General features: G+C 34.6%; 1 protein-coding gene across 1 annotated transcript in view; it reads right to left on the bottom strand.

Moving 5' to 3' along the window:
- The window catches only part of nonC (serine/threonine-protein kinase Smg1), a 331,176-nt gene that overhangs the window by 41,250 nt on the left and 280,241 nt on the right, over positions 1 to 9,685 (bottom strand). The window contains exon 38 of the mRNA XM_089106498.1: positions 3,763 to 3,890. Coding sequence (XP_088962624.1) covers positions 3,763 to 3,890 — 128 coding nt within the window. The remainder of the gene's footprint in view (positions 1 to 3,762; positions 3,891 to 9,685) is intronic.

Here is a 9,685-nt window from a genome sequence, read left to right as displayed (position 1 = left end):
TCCCCCCCCCCCGCCCCCCCTCAGACGAATCCCTCCCTGCTTTTGCCAGACAATTCTCCCGGAACTTCTCCAAATGTGAAATCGTCTCACAAAAGAGAAAGCAAGACAAATAAAAAGAAATGTGTAAATGAATTCTGGCAAATTCACCCATCTAAAATTTCCCCTGAAAATTTTGCGAGGGACAAACTGTTGAAGGCAATTATGAAGGAATTCTAGTTCAAACAGACCGACTAGAAACAGCAAGAACATTTCTGTGTTGATGATATAGCGTAGAATAGTACAATCCATACTACATTCCCCACTTCCGTGTGGAGTCATCTCCATAACGTAGTGTGGAGCAGCACATAAATACACCTCATATTAGTGAGCAATATCTGCAATAGTTTAATTATATGTTATGGGATATATCAAACAAAATAAAGAGAGTAAAGTGGAGTCGAAATTCAAATACCAACAACAGCATAACCAGCCATCTAGTGTCACTCACAAGCACTAAACAAACATTATGGTAAACAAGGTAAAATATGAGGGAAAAAAGCAAGTACAAGAGATATACTGATAAGTATTGTGATTTTTATTTTTTTTTTTTTTGGTACAATAGCATAGTGGCCTGGAGTTTTGCTAAATAATTATTTTTCAAAAAAAACAGGGCATTTTGCATATATTTGTAGTTAAATTTAGCAATAAAAGCAGTGTTATCACTGTTGCCAGATGGTGGCAGAAACACAAAGGTCCGCAAAACACAAAGTAAAAAAATAATTTCAGCCAAATATCAATAATCTAAAACACAGTTGAAAAATCATACAAAGACAAAGGAAACACTGCAGAAATCTGCGACTTCATAGAGGGCACCCCCCTCTCTTCTCTAAAAGTGCAAACTGAGAAGGGGATGGGCCAAGGAATGAACTTCGTCAAGAAAATGATTTGTAGAAGTTCAGAATATAAAAAACAAAAAAAGCAAACGATATAAGTAAAAAGATTCCACAGCTACGACAAGGCACATATAAAGACTCAATTCAAAGAGAGTATGCATTTAGGTATGGAACAAAGCTTCAAAAAATAGGCAAATTATGCTAAAAAAATGTTTTCAAATTAAATTAGTTTATTTAACATAAAAAATACAAAGAAATTTACAGCAACCATCCTACAAAAACTCTACAACCATCTACAGAAAATATAAGATACTTGAGGAAATGCTGAAGAAACTTTGATATTCAATGGGATGTTTGTCTAAAGCACCCACTTCATATGTCCCTGATTAAATTTGTTTTAAGTTTATAAGCTAGAAATGTGTTTAGTTATAGAGAATAAGAGTAGAGAATAACGAGATTATTGAGAAGAGATGAGACAGAAAATATAGAGAAAAGATAGGTTCAGAAGATAGCTGTAGAAGAAACTAAGCGATTCAGAGACTAAGAAGATATTCTTCTGAGCAACAAAAGTCTGACAATTTCCATATATAAAGAAGAGACTAACAATGCAGACATAGAGTTTCTTTTCATATATAAAAAAGCTAACAATGAAAATGTATTTTTTTTTTTTTGCATCGGTATACGAACGTGGAGACGTTTGCATTGATGATTGTAAAACCTTGTAATATATGAAAATAACAAATGAAATTATGCTATCCATCTATTATCTTTAATTTTTTCCTTTAATTATTATTTGGTAAACACCTTACGTGCCCTGAGGAGCGTTTGATTTCCAAACAAAATCTCAAATTCTCTAATATGTTTCATGTATTTATGTCCTTTTGCATTTTTCGATTTTTTCGTAAGGAAGGATTAAAGGGAAACTTGAACTTTTTGGGAGGGTGTGAGGAGGTGGGCTTTAAAGAGATTGGATGGGGGAGGAGTGGGTGTAGCTGTGTTGGCCTCAAACGGCTTGACGCTGTATTGATTTATCAATTGTAGTAGTTCATTTTTGAGGGTGGAGTCGCCCCACCCCTCTAGTAATTTAGGTTAGAAAAAATTACATTTGTGATACACAAAGAAAAGGAAACATAAACCATAGACGTAGCCACGTGCAAGTAATAGAAGGGACGTCACGCATTCAAGTTCAATATATCTGAGACTGTGGGTTAACTACTTGTTTACTTCATCACAGCTTTGAGTGAGGATTGCAAAAAGTTACTGTGATTGATTATGATTGATTCTGCAGTACCGGGCAAAGAAATTTGATAAGCAAAAGAAAACAGATGGAAGATTAAGAAAATGTAGCTTGATTTTTCAGTTTTATTTTTGTTGTCTTCATCATTTCCATTACAGGAGTTTTTTCTTTCTACTTGTGCCGTTCTCTTTCTATGTTTTTCTATTCTTAATTTTGCGGTTCTTCAAAATCTGTATTACTTGAGTCTCTCAGGTTTCAGCGACTTTATTTTATTTGTAGATAATTTTGGAGACCACACAGCCTTTCCATGACGATAAAATAAAATTTCAAAATAGGGATAAAATCCTTTTTAATAGACAGTGTATAGAAAATTCACAAAAAATACCAGATATTTCGGTCACATATACAGTGACCGTCATCAGTAGTAAAACTGCATATGCGACCGAAATATCTGGTATTTTTTGTGAATTTTTATAAACTGTCTATTAAAAAGGATTTTATCCCTATTTTGAACTTTTATTTTATCGTTATTTTATTTGTATTTTAGGATTTTTTGTTTGATAGAAAATTTCGGAGGTTAGGTGCGTGATAATTTCTCTTCGTATATATAGCTTGGGGAACTTGTTTTTGCTTGGCTTTTGGGTAAGATAGTGGTAGCAAGAATAGCGTAAGTGAAAGTTCACATGTATCTTCTATTGTTTAAGCAAACTTTTATATACTTTATACAATTATACTTTTTTAACACCATATATAGATTAATATGCCACTTACTGTGTACCATTTGGTAAATAAAAAATTCATTGGCGAACATCTTGTTTCGTTTTAAATCAAGCCTGTTAGTATTTTCCGACTTTGTTATCCTTTGTCTTTATATCATCAGAACAACAGGCTTTATTTGCTGTGAAATTTGATACTTTAGACCACACTAACGTGAGTCAAGTCATTTTGATCAGGTCCTGCATATTAAAATCTTATATCATATTTTCGCATCAGGAACAAGTAAAATTTAATACAAAAAAAAAAAAAAAAAAAAAAAAAAAAAAAAAAAAACGCGCCCCTTTAGACAGATCATATCCATTTATTCGTGGTCTTACTATCTATATTATTGACGAACTAATGAAAAACCGATGAAGTATTGTTTCGTTCATTTTTAAGTCGGAAATTCAAAGGCCGCAAATTATCGATGGTCAACTTTTCTATTAGAAACATTTCTAATACGAAAAACGAAAGGTAAACATAACATCGAGGCGGGATTGGGATTAGAATCGGAATCAGGAAAAATTCTGACGTCGTCCCGCCACTGTGGTCTAGCCGAAGCTTCTATCAGTAGATTTAGACAGCTACCAGAAAACTGTTTCACAGAGCTTCAATACCTTTTACCAATCAAGTCAAACAAATAAATAAACAAAAACAATATTTTAAACCTAGGGAGTTTTTAACGATAAAAGCAAATGTACAATTAGAACTTGGTCAAAATCCTCAACCGTTATCTTCTAACGGTAAAGTTAACAATAAGACACAGCAAAAAGCTTCCTTGCGTCTATCCTATTGTACGAATAGAAGCTTTGGCTCGTTACCGGAGGGATCATAGGTTCGACCCCCACCAATGCCATTTTTTTGTATTTTCATTTAAAAAAGCTAAGTGGCAAATACCAGCAGTAGGAATGGAAGAAATAGCTGGATTATCCAAAACATCTTCATACAGCCAATGAAATGCAGTAGAGCTTGCTTCCCATTGTGCCAACGCTGCTCTGTCAGCTTCAACTGTCGTTTCGTAGTTCCTGAAAAAAAAATAACAGTTCATATATATGATGAAAAGGAAGAATATTTGGACTTATGAATACCATCTTATTCCATTTCATTTAGTTTACAGGTACCTCAGTGATGAGTTCTATTTGACCACATATGGTGATTTTTTATTTATTATCTATCCTCTTACACAGATCGAAATAAATGCTATTCATAATATTTTACTTTTGTTAAATACTATTATATTTTTTTACATAAGTTTTCATTTATATTTTATTATGAATGATTATATTGCTCATTTATTACTATTTTGCGATGAATATGTTTTGATTGTTATTAAAATGTACCCATTTTTTCAAGAAAGGTATTCAGCATGACGAAAACTCTTTTGAATTCTAACGTTTTTTTAGTTTATAGCTTCCTTATATTTTTATTGAAAACATTTTTCTCTTGCATATGATGTTATAATAACAATAATATTTTATTTATACCAGCTCAGAAATAAACAGAACACAAGAGAAATGCAGAAAGAGGATAAGACAGGAAAAAAGCACAAATAATAATAATATATCATTATTAGCGTGGAAAAAAGCACGCTAAAATAATATGTTCATTCAGAACGGTCATAAAAATTATACTACTACTACTACTAACAACTCACTGAAGCACCAAGCCGCCTGAGGCCAACACAGCTACGCACGCTTCTCCTCCATCCCAATCTATTCAAAGCCTCTTTTTTTAAACCCACCCACGAAGTTCCCATTTCCTTTAAATTTTTCTTTATGACGTCCTGCTTTCTGTTTAGCCCTAGACATTTGGCCGAAAAGAACAATCTTCGGCAATCTGTCATCCTTCATCCGCACAACTTGCCCTAGCCACCTCAACCTTTCTTTCATTATAGCCCTAGAGAGCGGTATTGGATCACATTTTTCGTATAGCCTATTGTTCGAAATACGGTCAGTCAGCCGGGTACCCAGGACAATCTTTAAGCAATTTCTCTAGAAAACATCTAGCAAATCTTCATCCGCTTTTCTGAGCGCCCATGCTTCAGAGCCATATTTGACCACTGTCATCACTTTAGCTTCTAATCTTCTAATCTTGGTTTGCAAACTTATCTTCCTATTCTTCCAAACTTTTTTTAACTGTGAAAAAACCCCCTGAGCCTTGGCTATTCTACTTTTAACATCTTCACTGCTCCCACCATCTTTACTAATAATATTACCAAGGTAAGTGAAGCTGCACACCTGATAAATTTTTTCATTGCTTTACGCCATCTTTTCATCTCCACCTATTCCTACCCTTAGTGAGTTAGTCTTCTTAACATTAATTTTCAACCCTATTCTAGCAACTTGAACTCGCAAAACCTCTAAAACTTCATTCATTTTGCTCAAACTTCCATCTAGGATGCTTAAATCATCAGTAAAATCCAAGTACGGGAGAGTTTTTCCTCCTCATTTGATTCCGTGGTCTCCCATTTCCTTTTCTCTGCTCCTTAAGACAAAGTCCATCAAAATAATCCATATAAAGGGGGATAGAACACAACCCTGCTTAACTCCTGATTTTATACAAAACCAGCTGCTAACCTCATTTTCTATCTTAACCACATTAATTTTACAATTAATGCATTTCTAGCCAGAATTTCTGTGTCCAGCAGAACTTCCATCTGGCCGCAAATGTCATACATTTTCATAAAAGAGCAACTTCTGGAAATTTAACTCTAAACCGATGGGGGTAGAGAAGGAGTACACTCAGCCTTGTTGGCTTTAGCTGGTTTGGCGCTGCACTGAGACTTCAGCAGTAACACTAGTTCATGAAAATGTTCTGAGGGAGGAGGGATTTATTTTTCAAAATCTAGGCGGAGAGGCAAATTCATTTCTTTGATTTTTCTTCCCAACGAAAATACCCCAAAAAGGTGTTTTCCAATGAATATGCGAAAATGCGTATTTTTCAAAATTGAGGGGGACGGGGGTGTTGGTAAAAATCTGGGATAGGGTAATTCTCTCCCCCCCCCCTATTTACACAATTGGACATCAGTAGCGGCCCTTAATTTATCACACTGATAGAAATCAAAATAAAGAAGATCAAAGAAAAGTAAAGAAGAGAACTAAAGAAGAGAGAGGAGAAGAGAAATTAAAGAAGAGAACTAAAGAAAAGAAAGAAGAGATCAGAGTAAAGTAAAGAAAGAAATCAATGTAAAGAAGAGAACTGATATTCTGGACAGCCAACGAGAGAAATACATTTTTAGCTTGTTGGAACTGGATAGCTAATCTGTGAGAACCAGGCGAGAACATATTAATTGTATTTTTTTAGTTTATTTCTTTTGTTGTGTTTTAGCTTGGTGAATCGCACTTAAATTTTTAAGACTTTAGCTTACAGAATTTCAATTACTTCCTTTACACCGAATAAAGATTCCTTCTCTCAGTTTGTGTCAACCATCTTAATCCATTACGCACACGCATGTGAAACCGTATGGCCTTCGCTCAAGGGCAAAGAAATCTGTAACGCAACTAGTGTAAGAGCCAAGGAAGAGCTCATTGACCCCAGCAGGTGACTTTGGTACATAGGGGAGTCGTAATTCATTATGCTATAACTACTCTTGCTTTACACCGAATAAAGTTTCCTCGTCTCAGCTTATGTCAACCATTCCCGAAGTGCCGAAACATAAAGAAAATACTATAGGAGAAGAAATCCTTATTAGTCTTATTTATTAAACAGTCTTATTTATTAAAGCTGAAAGTTTATAGTTTTTAGAAGTTTTTTTCTCTTTTTTTATAAGTGCTGAAAGTTTAGCATAACTTACTCAGTAAATACTTCTACTTTGATCATCAGTATTTTAAGTTTTTTTCCTGTCTTTCCCTCTTTACACCCTCCCAGAAAGTTTTCATTTCCCTTACGACATCTTCCCACCCCAGCGAGGGACGACCTGCTTTTCGTTTAGTCCTAGATGGTTGGCTAAAAAGGAAAATCTTTGGGAATCTGTCATCTTTCATTCACAGAATGAAAACAACAATTATTTCGGAAAGGACTTCCACCAGTATTATTTCAGCCAAGCCAGCTTGGCATAGGTCCATCCTAAATATCTGCTTTTTCAGTGGATTCAATTTGACAGGCTAACAATTTTCTTTCTTGATTTTTTTTTTCTTTTCTACGATTTATCACTTTTAATCAATTATGCCTTGCCAGTGTTGCCATAGAAATTATGTATTCATCGTAAAGCGCTTGCGTCAAAGAACTTGATTTATTATCATCTCCTTACTTTTACAACGACGTTCCCCGCAAATTACGTGTTAACCATAAGCCTTGGGTGTCTACCGTAATATTCAACGACGTTTAAGAACCCAATAGGTTCAATTCTAGTAAAATGTACTTAAGAAATGTAACAATAATTACACACATAAGCAAAGCACGAAAAATCCAGGCGTCCTTTTTTTGCTAAATGATTGGAATATTAAAATTAAAACAAGCATACATCTATTTTTAACTTCTGTTTGTGTTATTGCATTTGCATCATTTTTAGTTCTGAACGGCTCAATTATCAAAGGCTAAATTTTAATTTTTAGCAAATAAAACATATTATTATTCACGAAACTCAAGAAAAAAGATAAATCTTTGATATGTTGCAGTTCCAAATCAAGTAGGATTTTTTTTAATCGAAAAAGGATTTTCGAGGCTTTATCAGGCCCATGTCTACAATTCAGAAATGCTTTAAAGGCGTCCATTATTTCAAGCCACAGAAATAAATCCTTAAGTAGAAGACAGACATCCGAATCTTATTTTGTTTTCTTTCCTTAAAACGAAATTTCTCACTCAAAGAACAAAATAAAATAAAATCAGCGAAAAAAAAAACATCGCCCAATACGTTCTCAGGACACGATAAAAAAATATCCCCCCCCCAAAGAAAAAAAATTTCCAACTCGTGAAGACATAAAAAAAATGCAGATGAACAAATTTTTCATGCATTTTTAGTTTTTTGCACAACCCCTACCCAAACCCCATCCCCCAAACAAAATCATAGATACTGCCTTAATTATATACATGCATGTCTATGTATATTTGACAGAAAAAGCCCCGCAGGTCGATGGCCACACGCAACCAAATGAAAAAGAAAAATAACAATAAAACACAAAATCAATTAACTTAAATTATAAAAAAAGAACCAAACAATCTCATATAAAAACCGACGTTATTTCAAATCTCATGTGGTTTTCGCCTTTTTTTGAGCGATCAAAAATTTGTGTTAATGGAAGCGATGCAGTCATAGATTCTATAATTGTTGGTAACTCGTAGCAAATCACTAGACAAAAGGAGAAAAAGAGCAACGACTTACTACGGGTGCCTGAAGCCGAGCGAGTATTTATCGGTCGGTTTCTGTTGGATCAAGACTTTCGGGTCGTCGGGTCGGAGTTGGTTTCTGTATCCTCACAAGAGAGTATATACTGAAGGCTTTTTGACCTATTTTACGGTATTGTCCGACAAGTTTCACTGACATTTAAGTTATAATAGACTAAAGACAGTGTGTGCAAAGCAGTAGCCAGGATTTTCATTCGGGTGGGGAGGAGTGGTTAAAAGAAAAAACCTCAAAAACGTATACATTTTATATATGCATTTTGTTACGTTTTTACGAGTTAGACCATTTTTTTCAGGGGGAGGGGGGTCAAACCCTCTACCCCCTGGATACGGCCTTAAGTGTGTTGTCCAGATCTCAATGAACGTTTTCATCCATGTAACCAGCAAAGGTTTCTTTCTGTGTGCTTTCCGAGAAGTATCTCTATTATTAAGTTTCGTGAGACAATTCATCATTCTTGGAAGCCTATTCAGGTGATAAAACTATGGTAAAAACAAACTAAGGAAGAAAAAACGAGGATATTTCCCAATCAGTGAACAAAAGGAGATAAGTGCAGATATTTAAAAAGGAAAGCCATCCTTGTTAAAGAAGAAAATGAAAAATAAACCAAAGAAAGGAGTTAACGACAAAAAAGAAAAAAAAAGGTGCAAATTACGTTCTGGTATTTAGAAGGCATATGGGGCTTTAGCCCTACACCTCTTTGTCGCAGTTTCTGCTCGTTTTGATTTTGACTTAAGTACTTATTGCAATTTCTGTTCATTTGGGTTTCGTTTATTTATTGATAATGATCTATGGTAGTTTTATGCTTGAAAAATTATTTGACTTTATTTTTGCTCATATTTGGTTTAATGTACTTTTTACTTTCCTGTGAAAAACTTCTTTTATGGAAATTCTTTTGAAATAATTTATTGGTAAACACGGTGGATACAGTGGAGATGCAAAAAATAGAATAGCGAAGGAGCAGAGTGTTTTTTTCGCAATTAAAAAAAAGTTTGGAAGAACAGAAAGATAAATATAAGAACTACGATTTGACTATTGGAAGCTACAGTATTGACATCTATTAAATATACTCTGGTGAACGTAGGCACTTCGAAAGGCTGAATAAGATTTGTTAAATGTCTTCCAGAGGAATTGTCTAAGGCCAGTTTTGGATGCTCGTCTGACTGACCGTATATCAAACAATAAGCTGTAGAAAAATGTAGTGTAGAAAAATGCCACTGGAATTATCTATTATTTGTCGAAATTTTGGGTTCATTATATACCCTTCACACCAAACCCTGAAGAAGTGCCTGGTAGGAACAACTCCAATTTCTCAGTTATTCTCCAGCTAGAGCGACAAATGAGATTTTTGTCGAAGAGCTGACATGTGGTTCGATCGAACCACATGTCGGGCCAAACGAGGCCACGGTTTACGTATGAAGAATAACAGATTACAAAAGATTGTGGTATTTGATTATCCAACCTAGGCCGAACGAGGCCATG

This window comes from Artemia sp. Qi Xiang Cuo, chromosome 20, assembly GCF_049724085.1.
Source record: "Artemia sp. Qi Xiang Cuo chromosome 20, ASM4972408v1, whole genome shotgun sequence".
In the NCBI taxonomy this organism is placed as follows: Eukaryota; Metazoa; Arthropoda; class Branchiopoda; order Anostraca; family Artemiidae; genus Artemia; species Artemia sp. Qi Xiang Cuo.
Note: the sequence above shows the minus strand (reverse complement) of the source record. Positions and strands in the feature narration are given on the sequence as shown.